This window comes from Zophobas morio, unplaced genomic scaffold (assembly GCF_036711695.1).
Source record: "Zophobas morio isolate AGI-343-1 ecotype UQ-CSIRO unplaced genomic scaffold, CSIRO_AGI_Zmor_V1 ptg000006l, whole genome shotgun sequence".
Lineage (NCBI taxonomy): Eukaryota > Metazoa > Arthropoda > Insecta > Coleoptera > Tenebrionidae > Zophobas > Zophobas morio.
The window spans coordinates 11,360,459-11,375,584 of NW_026972111.1; the positions used below are offsets into that span (position 1 = coordinate 11,360,459).

At 34.8% G+C, this 15,126-nt stretch overlaps 1 protein-coding gene across 4 annotated transcripts in view; it reads left to right on the forward strand.

Annotated features, from left to right (window-relative positions):
* The window catches only part of LOC135123608 (uncharacterized), a 51,316-nt gene that overhangs the window by 386 nt on the left and 35,804 nt on the right, over positions 1 to 15,126 (forward strand). The window contains exons 2-4 of one of the 4 annotated variants that reach the window (XM_064048408.1): positions 230 to 6,108; positions 7,400 to 7,498; positions 10,622 to 11,998. In XM_064048408.1, the coding sequence (XP_063904478.1) occupies positions 270 to 5,678 (5,409 nt within the window). In that variant the 5' untranslated portion in view covers positions 230 to 269 and the 3' untranslated portion in view covers positions 5,679 to 6,108; positions 7,400 to 7,498; positions 10,622 to 11,998. Of the gene's footprint in view, positions 1 to 215; positions 6,109 to 7,399; positions 7,499 to 10,621; positions 11,999 to 14,503; positions 14,587 to 15,126 lie in introns of those variants that run through there. The other 3 variants (XM_064048405.1, XM_064048406.1, XM_064048407.1) reach the window with 3 other exon arrangements.

Below are 15,126 nucleotides of genomic sequence, written 5' to 3' on the forward strand. Positions count from 1 at the left end.
GTTTTAATTTGTGTAGACAATTTCCGACCTCAAAGAACACAATTACTAAAAAAGTCAATCGGTTTATACGCTGGAAATAGTGTTGTTTAAAAGAATTTTTGAAATCCCTTTTTTATATATGCTTTCATTTAATTAAGGATACCATAACTTTACAACAGTATTGTCTAAATTGTCGAAACTCACCAACCGTTAACTTACTACTGCTAATTTTTCAGACATTTAAAAAAAGATCCGGTACAACCAACAAAGGCATTGACTATGAAAACTTTATGACCGCCAGCATCGGCATTAATTGGGCCACTAACGACCAAATAGAAGATTTTCATTTATCGTCTAATGATGAAAATTTTGGTGCATTTGATGATGTAGTTATAAAAGTAAAATCAGTAACAGGTAGCAATGTCTCTGCTTTACAACTTAAACACAACGATCGAGGTAACTTACCCATAGCGAAGCTCAAACAAGAACATGGAGATTTCAGCATAAAAAAATATTTCATTTCTGCTCAAAGTATAAACTGTCACGTAGACAGTTATATTTTATATACTAATCTTAAGCTTAACGTTAAAGAAAATACTCGATTTTGGCTTGATGGCGAAGATTTCCAGGTAGGATTATCAAAATTTGAACCAAAAGACGTAATTTTTCAGTTTTCTGATAAATTAAGTCATTGTTATAAATGTCATGTTGTTGAAGTCGACTATACGTACGATTACTCTCCAGAAATTTTGATGTATAAGAATTTTTTTCAAAAATTTTATTTGTTTGTTAATCAAGATAATTCTAGAACTCTTGAAGCAAAAATAGCCGAGAAATTTAAAAAACTATTTCTTGCTAATCAAACCGAATGTGATGCATATATGAAAATGATATCGAGGTGGAGTCAACAACAAGGCGAAAAACTTAAACTGTGTAAAAGTTGGGTGCAACGTGCCATTGCACTTACGCTTTTATCATCTCGAATTAAACCGTTGTCTTTTGGGAGTAGTGTCAATGAGAATATGCAAATTCTACGAGAGGCAATTTCTGCTTTCACTGTTACGGTGTTTGAAAATAATACTTACCATAAAATTAAAGACTTATGGGGCGATGCTATGAGTCAGATTAAAGATACTAAAGAATTAAATAAAACACGAGAAATGTATCATCTTAGCCAGTCTTATATCAAAAGTCTCGACAATTTAGATCTAAAACTATTAAATACATTGCTGTGGTTGAACGGTAAATGTCCAATAATTGTAACGGAAGATGCAGTCGTTCAGAAAATGATTAAGTTATGTCCAGAAGCCAAGTTTATTGTTCTTGTAGACGACATTAGTGAAGAAATTACTGGTTACGATTGTTCAGTTTTTCGAGATTTATCGGACTTAAAGGCACCATGCAGAGATACAATTCTCGAAAAGTTTAATTTTTCTATTCAAGGAAAGGGAGCGGTCTGTTTAAAAAATGTATTTAGTTTTGATTTTCTTCACGCTATAAGGACAAGCGATTTGGTGGAAATGTTGCATGGACCATATGTTGTAGGAGGACTACAAGACGATCTTCCGGAACCATACATCGACCGGTATTTATGGCGAAATATTATAAATGTCAAATATTTTGAAAATAATGATGAAGACACTTTAATTGTAATAGATTGCGTGCAAGAAATCGATTCATTAAAGCCGAAATTAAAGAACTGCAATATTCTTAATGTCGAAGACTACCTAAACGAACAGTCGAATGAAAGAACAGAAAGTAGTACTTTCAAAATCAGTGTTTTCATTACTCCCAACAGGTGTCAAAAAATGCATTTTGATGCGATTTGCGACAAAAATAAAGATACAAAGAACTACCACCACTTGAGATTTATAGATGTCGACAGTTTTGAATGGATTCAAAGTAAAGGAAATATAAGCAGTTTGGAAGAGCACAAAATGACTAATTTTATTTTGACAGAAAAGGAGTTATGGTCTGGAAAACTTGAGAACAATATAAATTTGATTGTTAGTAATCCAGGAATGGGAAAAACCGAATCAATGAAAAGTTTAAAAAACACATCTCCTTCAGAAATCTGGACCATCTTTATGAACCCGACAGATATGTGTCTGTTTTCGAAATACGTTCATGGAAATAATCTCGCTAACAACTTAGACACTTTGCAAGATTTTCTTTTAACTGAGAAATACAAATCCAGTGATGAGCGAGCGAAAGAGTTTTTACCAGTTTTTGTTAAACAGGACCAGGTGTACTACGTTTGGGATGCCCTCGACGAAGTCCCAGTTGAATATTTAGAAACGATTACAAATTTAATAGTCCAGCTTTCTGAACAAGGTAAAGTCCAGTGGATAACAAGTCGGTTTCAGCTGAAACATTTATTAGAAGTTAAATTTAACGTGCTTTCTTTAAATTTATGTCAATTCAGCGAACAGGAACAAATTATTTACATTAAAAAACGCCTTGAGAACGTCGACACAATCGAAGATATTGAAGAAATTATAAGCACAGTTCGATCTTCATTTGCATTAGTTGAACATAAAGAAATCTTAGGCATACCTTTACAAATCTTTATGCTTACAAACTTGCTTCGAAAAAATATAAACAAATATTTTACACTTCTTAGTGATATATTTGTTTTGACTGATTTATATCATTACTTTGTGGGAGAGAAGATGGAGGTCTATTTTGAGAAAACAATGGGTGAGGATTTTAAAAAGTTCTCTTCTGTATCAGCAGTAAAAATACTAGAAGCTGCAATTCTCAAATACCACCAAGACTTAGCCCTAAGAACATTATTCTCTGTAGACATCCTTAAGAAACTTAACATCGATTTTGAAAATAACTTTGAGGACTCTAAAGAAGAATACGTTTCGGTTGGTTTATTAACAAAGATAACGTCAAAGCCGGCTTGTTTTATTCATAACTCTTTTGCGGAATATTTCGCAGCGCTTTATTTCTCTCAAAATCAGCGGCTTTCTTCTATTTTTGTAGATGTGATTTTTGAACCAAGATTTGTAAATGTGCGATTTTTTTTCGATTTGCTGTTGGCAAAAGAATCGCCAGCTCATGTGGCAGTATTATACAAGAACATAAATTTATTGGAGAAATATGGACATCAAATTCGCACAGGTACAGATGCCGGTGACAGAAGTGTCCTACATGTAGCTTCTTCTTGGGGACAGAGACATCCTCAACTGGATGTTGCAACAACTGCTGACGCTTACATCGTAGACGATTCAGGAATTCCTCATATTGGGGTTGAAAAGGCTGAAAATTTAAAGATCTTAAATTATTTATTAACTACCTGTGATTTATCTCAATACGATACGTTGTTCAAAATGACACCGTTGTTGTATGCTCAAAGAAGTAACTGTCTGGTCATAGAATTAAAGATTTTAAAACAACTAAACAGAAATTTATTGCACCTTCCTGTCGAAAATATAGTTAACATATTATATTATACAGCTGTATGTGGATATGATGATGTGATAGATCATCTAAATTTAGAAATATCAGCCTCTACTGATGGACAAGACTCAAATATATTGAGACTTGATCAAAAGATTTTGGATGCTAGAAATGCTATGAATGTGACCCTCCTTCATCAAGCCTCTGGTGGAGAATGTGAGAAAATTGTTAAATTTTTAGTGGAACAGGGTGCCAATGTAGATTCTTCTGACACTTTGGGGGCTACACCTCTATACGTTGCAAGTCAAATAGGTTATCACAAAATTGTAGAATTTTTAGTTGGAGCTGGTGCCGAAATTAATCGCGGTAAAGTGAACGGTGTTACGTCTCTGTTTATAGCTTGTCAGTTTGGACATATCAAGGTTGTAGAACGTCTACTTGCACTAGGCGCAGATCCAAATAAACCTAGAGATAATGGAGCAACACCTCTTCACATCACTTCTGAATTAGGAGACGAAGATTTAACACAACTTTTAGTTGCATCGGGTGCCGAAATTAATTGCGGTAGAACGGATGGTTTTACGCCTCTGTCTACAGCCTGTGAATTTGGACAATTCAAGCTTGTAAAACGTCTGCTTGAGCTAGGCGCAAACATAAACCAGTCTAGAGAAACTGGCGTAACACCTCTCCACCTAGCTTGTGAATTCGGATACGAAGACATTACAGAACTTTTGCTTGCATCAGGTGCCGAAATTAATAGCACTAGAGTAGACGGGATTACGCCTCTATTTACAGCTTGTCAGTACGCACATATCAAAATTGTTGCACGTCTACTTGCTCTAGGGGCAGACTCAAATCAGCCTAGAGATACGGGCGCAACACCTCTTCACATAGCTTGCGAAAAAGGACAAGAGGAAATTGTAGAACGTCTAGTTGCTTCAGGTGCAGAAATTAATCACACGAAAGTAGTTGGTGTTACTCCTCTTTTTACCGCTTGTCAGTTTGGGCATATCAAGATAGTGCAACGTCTAATTGCGTTAGGAGCAGACCCAAACCAGTCAAGAGATGTCGGGGCAACACCTCTTCACGTAGCCTGCGAATTCGGACACAAAGAAGTCATAGAACATTTAGCTGCATCGGGTGCCGAAATTAATCGTGGTACGGTAGACGGTATTACTCCTCTTCTTACAGCTTGTCAGTTTGGATATATCAAGATTGTAAAACGTTTACTTGCGCTAGGCGCAGACTCAAATCAAGCTACAAATACTGGTGATACACCTCTTCACGGAGTTTGCGAATTCGGATACGAAGAAATTATAGACCTGTTAGTTACATCGGGCACCGAAATTAATTGCCGGAGAGTGGACGGCACAACGCCTCTTTTTACTGCTTCTCAGTTTGGACATATCAAGGTAGTAGAACGTTTAATTACGCTAGGTGCAAATCCAAACCAGCCTAATAATGTTGGCGCAACACCCCTTCACGTAGCTTGCGAATTCGGATTCGAAGAAATTATAGAACTTTTAGTTGCATTTGGTGCCGAAATTAATCGCCGGGGACTGAATGGTAATAGCCCTCTTGCTATGGCTTCTGGATTTGGACATACCAAGATTGTAGAACGTTTACTTATGTTAGGCGCAAATCCAAACCAACCTAATGACATTGGAGCAACAGCTCTTCACATAGCTTGCGAATTCGGGTACGAAGACATTACAGAACTTTTAGTTGCATCTGGTGCCGAAATTAATCGGGATACGATGGATGGTAGCACGCCTCTCTTTGTAGCTTGTCAGTTTGGACAAACCAAGGTCGCAGAACGTCTACTTGTATTAGGTGCAGACCCAAACCAGCCGAGAGATATTGGCGTCGTACCTCTTCACGTAGCTTGCGAACTCGGACACGATGAAATTGTAGAACTTTTAGTTGCTTCGGGTGCAGAAATTAATCATGGAACAGTGTTCGGTATTACTCCTCTGTTTATTGCTTGCGAATTTGGACACAGAAAAGTTGTAGAACGTCTACTTGTCCTAGGCGCAAACATAAACCAGACTAGAAATACAGGTGCCACCCCTCTTTACGTAGCTTGTGAAACAGGACACGAACATATTGTCGAACTTTTAGTTGCATCAGGTGCCGATATTAATTTAGCGACATATTTTGGCCCTTCACCACTTTCAATAGCTTTGGAAAAAGGTAATGAGAAAATTGTTGAGATTTTGAGGGGACGGAGTAAATCAAGCCTACCAAGATTTAAGGCATTTGCTGGTAAAAGTAAATGTGTAGTGCTTTGAAACCAAAAATAAGTCAACAAAATGTGACTTGATGGTTGAAATATTTATAATACAAAAAGTAGTACTATTTTTCTACGGATTTTTATTTTATACTATTATTTTATTTTATTTGAATATGCATCATTCGAACTTAAAACTATACTTGTTAGTATTACGAAATTTGGCAACATTTGGTTAAATTTGTCTTTACGTAATAAGAAATATCATATTTATCCATGACTTCTTTAGAGTTTTAACAACGATTCTAGACTGAATACAGGTGCATCTCGTCAAATTTGTTACTACGTTGTTTGAAGGTTGTAAATAATGAAAACATTGTTGTAATTTGAGTACACGTAATATCATCACTTGCTGCCATTTTCTATCATTGTTCGGGTATCAATTTTTGAAACGAGTATCTGATATTCAACGGAATACGCAAATATATTGGGTAAGTGATCTGAATATGTTGTCTTATCTATTTGTTATGTTCTCACACCAAACTAAACTATAAAATTGGAAAGGAACTGTTGTAATAAGCACCATATTTTTTGTTTTACTATGTTGCTCAACACGAGATCACCTATTCATTATTTTACAATTTCTGGATTATATTTTGATTGTCTTCTAAAATAAATTATTTTCTTCTGTTTTTCCTTTCACATCCTTTTAAATGTTATCTGCATCTTTCATTTGCTCTTTCGCTTATTTTCTTTTTGTTTTTGGTTTCATTTTATACGTTTTTGGTTATTTTATTTTCGCCTGTTTTTTCATCAGTTTTGTGCAAGCAATCCCTGTAATGTGACCGAAATATTTTTTCCCATAACTGTTTAAAAGACTATACTGTCTATTTAAAACCATTGTACTGGTATGGTATACATTACAGTAGTTGCTTATTGGTTTTGCAATATTTAATGTTTTTAGTTCATTAAGTGACATCATTACCCACAAGTGAAAGTAAGGTCTTTTCTGTGTTTTATTGAAATTAAGACCTGAGTTTCGGTACATTTATGTAGGCGAATTTAGAGTCCTTTTTGACGTAAAACAGCAGCAGAAATTTACTTATTCAGGCGTAGATATTTTAGGTTTTCCTAAATTATTATTTACATTCGTTAACTTCTCACAAAGATTAAAAACAGTGAATCAGGAAGGTGTGTTTTATGCTTATTTTATGTTATTATTTGTGTACAATCATTCCACAGTCTGAATTTCGATACTTTATTTTTGACACACCCTTGTGGCTTGAATTCTGTATCATGTTAACATGTGTCTACTCAGACCTATTTCCTACCTTTTCACTCCTCAAAAGAAGATCCACATTTCTGGTAGCCCTTTAATAATTTAATGACTAATAAAGGATTTATGTTCAAGGTCACTTTTCTTCTCTTGGGGTTCACCACTTAGAATTTGAACGCAGTCCTCATTTAGAAACCCAACGTAGTTCGTACTCACTGTGTCACAGATCTAGACCACCTTTCGAACTTTTTACCGTTTCCCAATTTTTTTGCTCATATTTCAATTTTGGTAGAATGATTTGGTTGTCACAACTTGTGTTTAAGATTTTTCTCGGAAGAAAACACTTGAACTATGTATTAGGTTGATTCATTTTCACTGAAATGCTCTAGCATATATATATAATTTTTTTCTAATATACAAATTTCTAGTTAAGAGAATTTTACATAATTAATAAGATACTATATTTTTAAGCTATATGGAAGTTACTGAAATGTTGCATGTTACAGGTGCATTCTCTGTGTCTGTTTTTTCTACGGTGGGAGATACTTACTGTGAAAAACCTGTGCTACGATTGTCGAAGCAGTATAACCATTTCTCAACACATAGTAAGTATATGTGTGTAATGTTTTAATTATTTATATGGGTTGTTTATAAATTCTTTGTATAAATACCTGTCAAAACAGTAATAGTTTACAACGCAGCGAAATCGCATTTGAATAATTTGAATTTGAAAAAAAATGAATCAAGAAAATCGTTAAACATGGGCAACCATGTGCAAAGTTTAGTTCTTTTCTGGTAGTTGGTAGAGCTTATTTAAAATCAGAAGTACATCGAATGGGATGGATGAATACGCGAAGATGGGCGAAGAGTATGCACTAGTCAGTGGCTCACCACTAGTGTTATTATTGGGCTTTGCACGTTGCACGTGTTAGCACCCGAAAGTACAAAATAGGTACAAAGAGTAAAGGAAGTTCGTTCTCGACGCCGCTGATTCTGTGAAAGTAGTGCTCATGCGCATTGAATAGTATTTCAAATACTAGTATCTGCGCTCTTTTATTGGTGTGTATTTCTGATTTCAAATAAGCTCTAGCTCTCCTAGGGAATTTCTGGGTAGTATCCAGTGAGAGGGTTGGTAGTGAAGCACGCGGTAAGGTAGCTGGATTAAGTTTAATTGGTTTAGTAGTTAGAAAAAAGAGGGAAGTCTTTGTTTAACGAAAAAAATCGACGTCATGGTTTTCCCAACAAGTGTAGCTAATTATTGCTGTTTTTCCAAGCGGAACTATGCGAATGGTCAACCGACGCTAACACGTGGTGTACATTTGATTTATTGTTTGTAAATTCACAGTTCATGTTAGGAGCTTAATCATTACTGGTTCTAACACAATTTGACAGTCATGAGATTGTTTAATAAAACACTTACTAGGGGATTTCACGAAATTCAGTTAGTCAGGACTCATCCTTTGTTTATCAAGTTATAAATAAAGTTTCTGGATGCTTATACTTAAGTGTTACATTATAATACTTCTTAATTCCTCACACAAGATTGCTAATAGCTCATTTACGGCAGTTAAATTAACCTAACTTGTCCCATTCTGGGAAAAGGACCGTGGAAAGTGCGGTAGAATTCATAATATCGTGAACTGAGGGACGGGGGATTAAATGTTTACCCTGGGCAGTCCACGATATAATTGTTTTAAGTGACCAGTCACCTGGATCACGGGATAATTTAACATCATGTAAATTCTTTGTTTGAATTGTTGATAAAGTGTGGCAAAATTTAACGTCATACCTCACAATTTTAGCCTCAGTAATTTTTTTTTGCTGCATAATTTAAATTAAACGTAAATTTTCATGCTTTGCAGTTTCTAACATCACGTAATTTTTCTGCACACGTTTTACTTCACACCAAATTGTTTTTTTGTATTAAAAATCTTTGCTGTTTAAAATTTTACGAGAGTGTATGGCGAAATTAAATGTTGTTTCCTTGCTCTTTTTGAAACTTTAACACTTGTTCGGTTGTAGTTTAATGTTAGAGTCATAGAAAGTGAACACTTCAATAGAATTGGGGTAAATAACACAGGAACACGTGACGGAAGCGGAGTGCACGGTTCCTTGGCGAGCTGGCAGTCGCGCCATCTGCACAAAAGATGCAAATCTTGAGTAGAAGTCAGGGGAGCTTTTTTTCTTTTTTTTTGTTAATGGAGGAATAAACGTTTTATGTCCTCCATACAGGGTGACTGCGAAATATATGCAAATATTTTAACCACGGCATCCCCCACCCTAGCAGAGCCGAAATATAGAAAAAATAAATTAAAAATCGAATGGGGCAAAACCCCCATGAACCACCTTCGGATACGAAGGCACTGAGCCACCTTGTAAACAGAGTTGGAAAAACGTTCGAATAAAAACGACCTAAACACTTTCAATTTCAATTAAAAGTAAAACCGACTTTTTACTGCTTATCATTCGTTCATTCATTTCTCATTCATCGTTAAAGGTCAGTGTGAAAGTTTTTTGGTAATTTTGATTCTGACGGATGTTTGGTCCTTGTCACAACGATTTTACATTGTTTATTGGAACAGAAATAAGAGCAACTTAGAATGCTACTACCTTTTTACAAGAAATGTTGAAAATGTTGTCCTTGACTAGCAATACAAGCGTCAGAGCGTCGCAAGAGGTTTGTTGATAGGTAAAAAAACACCGGAGTAGCGGCTGCCACTTTCACTTGTTGAAGCTCTTCGATAATTTCTGGACACTGTTGATTTCCACAAACGAATTGTTTCATCCAATCAATACATGTTTCTCAATAACCGTCTCTTGAAATCGTACTTGTTGACGACTATGTGGAGTTCCATCGGACAAAAAAGTGAGTTACACAACGTGGACAATCAGCGGGCTCCAAACCGTGCACTTTGTCAACATGGTATGGTTGTGACCGTGTACTTTTAATGTAGGATGCACTACAAGCTGCGAAAATCCAATTTCTTCTTTCTGTTCCATCACGACCACAATCGCGAATTTGAGGTTGAAGGTACCATGATCTCGGAGATGTTGTACCACTGATGCAAATGTTCGCGCACACAAATTACCATATCGACACACTCTGCATTGGAAAACTGGACCATACACCGATTTCAACGACCGCTCGATAATGACTGGCCCTTTTCGTGTTTTTCACGTTGCGATTAAAAAAGTGCCTGATAAAGTTACTTTTTTGGTTCTTACTCCGAGTCCCCTGCCCATTCATTGCAGTCATTATGTAGGTCACGAAACATTACTAGCGGCGCGTATAACAATTTACATTTAATTTCAAATAATTTTTTCTAGACACTGCTACCACTTGGGACTGTGAATTTTTACCAGTGACATAATCATATTGTGAGCTATTCCCCATTTTTTTTTGCATGTATTTCGCAGTCAGCCTGTATATTTTGTGTTTTATTTAGTGGTACTTTTCCAACCTTGGGGTACACTACTTGCATCTGAACGCACACAAAAAAACCAATCACAATCTAGGGTTCCATTATGTTAGACGATCACAGCCAAGGCCAGATGTTTGAATTTTTGAAAGTTTCGCGGGCTTTTCAAATTTTTTTCACATGTCAGTTTAAGGCGGGATGTTTGGGTTATTACATCATTTTCTCAGTTTTTGTTTTATTTTGTCAAAAAAATTCATTTTGTTACCATGAAATACCACTTTGTTTACTAAGTAATTATTTCATCTTTAGGAAACTGTAACCGAAAAATCCACATCAAGAAATCACCGAAGATAAAACTGTTTAATCAAGATGATGAGGTGTTGACCCGGAAATCTATGAAAGCTAGCTTTTTTTGGCATGTTAAGAAGAACGCTATTTATATGTACTTATGAAATTTATAATATCTTTTGTTAAAAGAATGCACCATTCAGAGAAGAACATTATTAAAGTGTTTAATGTTATTAGAAAATTTACCCTAAACAGTAAGTTTTCAGAACGATTTTGGCTGTTTTATAATAAAAAGGACGTACAAAATATAGGGTTCAAGAAAATTCTACAGTGCTGCAGTTATGTAATTGGGACATTTTCATCTAAGATGCTACATGTGTCACTTTAGCAATAATGAAATAACATGTTCTCGAGTTTGATTTACTTTTTAGGCCTGAGAAAGCACGTACTTGATAGAGGAAGATTTCTGGAGCAAGTAGAAAGTTACTGCTCTATCAATTGCATCCTTTATGTTTGTCAGCGAGTCCACTTGATGAGAATTTAAGAAACAAGGTCGATGGAAATCACTGATTAAATCATCATTTGTCACTAGGCAGACGTAACTAACTATTTAGAGGAAAACTACGTCACATTAACATTCTTTGATAGATTGATCATGTCTTAGTTGTTTTCTTTAAGTAAATCTTAACTGGATTCTCTCTGATTGGTGCATTTTATATATAGCAGTTAAACAGTTTTGTGTGCTTCATGTCGTTAAGTACCAGTTGCAGCTACAGCTGAAATAGAAAGAATATGTTAAAATCTAAATATACTTAAGTAACTTCTTGTCAGACAAACAAAACCATATCAAGTCAGTTTTACTGCAAGTAATACATCACGTTTTTTCTTTTCGAACAGGAGCGTGTATAAAGAAGATCTTTTAAGATCGTTATTAATTGTATTGAAATTACCTAGTTGCAGTTTTACATCTTGAGATTAGAAAATGATTTGGTCTGATTTTTTCTCAGGTAACGTTGCTTAATCTTGCTGGAAGAAAAGAACAAACTACGTTAGGGAACCATCAGTTAAAGACATTCTAGAGATCCATGTTACACTTGTAGTATATTTGTGTTAACCGATCACCCACACAATCCTTTGGAACAGAAGTTACATGTGTATCTAGTCATAAATTATACACTTCTAACTTACATATGTTGAAGCATAATTGCTCATTGTATGTAAAGTTTGGCTAAAGGTTGTGATTTCATATGCATTTTACAGCCTCATAACATTAAATAAATAGAAAAAATAACACAGCTACAACCGCACCATCCGCACTATATCTTTAGCCGAACTATATGTTCTCCCATTGAACTGTGCCATAATGTCTAACTCTATTAATAAGAAATTTTTCGTTAATGTGTTTTATATCCTTTTTTTACCTTCCGAGCCTAATCCATTAATAGGGTCCACTTCACAATGTTCTGCCTCTACCAAGAACAGACTTGAATCACACACCAAAAAACAATAATAAATTAAAACAAATGCAACTATATGATATGGAAAATTTTTCAATAATTTTAACCAAGATCAAAACAACAATAAAATGTCATCGATTTGTCTGAAAAAATACGTTTGTATGCCGAAACAAAACGCTTTTTGTTTGCTATTCAAGATCAACTACCTAATTACACAAAATTACAGAAAACATGTCATCAAAAATCTAAGCCTAAGTAAATAGTAAGTATGTAACTGTGTATATTGTTACGAGATAAACTCATACACCACCCGGGTATGTACGACGCCTGTGGACTGTCGGGAGCTTCCTAGTATGCATGATCGGTGACTCATCGTCGGTGACGCGGCTGAACGGCGTTCGCTAAAGAAAAGCCTGGAAGGGGGAGGGGCGATGGGTATTCCAGAAAGGGCTCGATCGCAAAACATCTAGAAATTTATGTATGGGTTTAAATAGAGACCACCTTCGGGAACGAGGGAGTCTCAACCAACAAGTGACGTCCAGACAACGGGAGAAGTTGAGTCTAGTCCAATCCATTCCAGTCGAGTCGGAATTATTCTGTGCATAATCGCTGTGTAATTGGTTGAGTAAATTTGAGTTACTAAGAAATAAATTGTTGAGTTTTATCCACGCCCATTTTGAATACCTCTCCAACGTAACAATATTATTACAGGTTATTCTTTAAAAATTGTATGCAAATTTTAGTTCTAGATTGATTACTTCCTTCTTTCCTTTCATTTTTTCCTTGCCTTAATGTAGATAGTCACTGTTATTTTAAACGAACAATAAGATTACTTTAGCAGTGTTGTAGGTCTTAATTTAAAGAACAAAAACAACACAAGCTCTTAGTTCCGCCAATTTTTTTTTTTTATATATATGTATGTACTTAGAATATTTTCATGCATTTTATATTTAAGTCTTTTATGATTTTTTTATTTACTCACCAAACGCAATTAATAAATATGATTTTTCTCCAAACGTCAAAAGGTTCCTGCTTTTTATTGTTTTTAGACAATAAAGTAGGTAATTTTGTTGTAAATAATGAAAAGCGCCAGTTATCAAACAACACCTTTTGACTAGGCAGAAAAAGTACTTTTTTGACTGTTCAAGGTTTTTTTCACAATAAAACACCTCATCAACAACACTGAAATACTTATTGATATTTATATAAGAAATACAATACTACAACTTTGAAAATTAAAACTGTGTAATCTGCCGATTGAGTGCTGTTGGTGTTGCCAGATATACTGGTTAAACATTCTCCGGCAAAACCTAATACTTCATGAGGCCGACTCCTTACTTTTATGTTTTCTCGACGTTTCATGACCTCTAGAGTACGAAGAAAGGGATCTCCCGTTTCCGTCTGTCTGCCGTCTGTCCGAATTTTTTATTAAAAAGATAATCTCCGAAACTACTGGACCGATTGTTATCAAATTTTGTATGTACATTAGGAATATCATGTAGATGGTAAAACTCTCATCAAAATTGGGCTAATGATCCTTAACACCATTGAGATGATGGCATCTCAAAAATTTACAATAATTCTTTTACTTTTATAAAATAAGATACTCTTGCACTTGTAATGTATGAATTCGTGTTGAGTTTTCACCTTAGACATCCAGATTTTTGGGAAAAAAGCAAACTTGTGTAACAGCATTTTGTAATTTAACTTTGAAACTGCAAAACCGAATGCTCTGAAATTTGCCAAACGTTTTAAGATTATCCTAGTGATGGTAAATCATTAAACAAAATTTATTCGTGTATCCTCTCCCCAAAAATTGAAGATGTAATCTCAAAATTTTGTCAAATAAATGCTACCTAAAATGTGTATAATATAATGACTTGTAATTCCACTAAGACTTGTTAGAATTGCTTATACCGAATGCTTTAAAATCTTGCAGATATTTTAAATTTATCGTAAGCAAAAGTCGACTATCAGAAAATTTGCGAAAATAAAAATTTCCTCTATGTAAAATATCATCTCTTAAAAATATCTACTAAGTACAACATAATGATTTTTCATATAGGATAAAAATACATTTTGTTTTTAAAGTACTTAGCGGAAAATGTAAACTTTAAGTTTACCTTTGACAGAAATGTCGCCGATAGCTAAAATGATAAGAGTTATCTGTTTATTTAATGCTTCAAAATAGATAATTTACGACGCCTTAAGTTTTTGTCTCTTGTTGATGGTATTTTTAATTAATTTTTGTAACGTTACAATTTACGACGGTGATTATAAGTTAACACATTGTAGGTACATATGTATGACATAACCACTGGCGGAAATTACCTTCTTATAACAAGAAAAAAATCGAATGAACATAAATTGTATCTACTTATCAATCTTATCACTGTTCGTACCAAAAAATATAGGTAGTACTTAATTATAACTTGTTTTGTCCTAGCCCAAATCAAACGTATGATGAAACGATCTTACAAAATCTTCCCTTTGGTGTGAATCTTATAGAGTACCGCTGAAATTATGGAGGTGAGTGAATGTATTTTTAATATTTTACTCGTATTTATTTAATTTGTTGTTCTTTTGACAATTTTGTGTAACACATGTTTAAGAATTACAAAAGCTAGGTTTTAAAAGTCTATTAGAATCCAGGGTTACTATAGAATTGTCACTATCTAATTAGTCTCTGAGGTGGGGCATATTTTGCCACGAAACTTTATTATTTTATGGAAATGGACAATTAGGCGTGGTCCACTTGAGACAATTATCTCGACGCATCCATTTTTGCGCACGACATTTTTAAGCAAAGGAAACTTGGCGCAAGTCACCTTGTACGCAGGAACAGTTCAGCACAAGACAATCTGTTTCGATAAAACCTTGTGCTTAATTCGGAATGTATTACACACTAAGACGCATTTGCTGATCATTAGAAAATTTTTGTTGCATATATTATGTTTACCTATATACAGGGTGTTATTGAAAGGTACGTACAACAAAATTGACAGTTCTTCGCGAAGTCTAAGAAGTCTGAAAAACTTATTTTGTGTTATCAAAATTATAAGGGGGAAA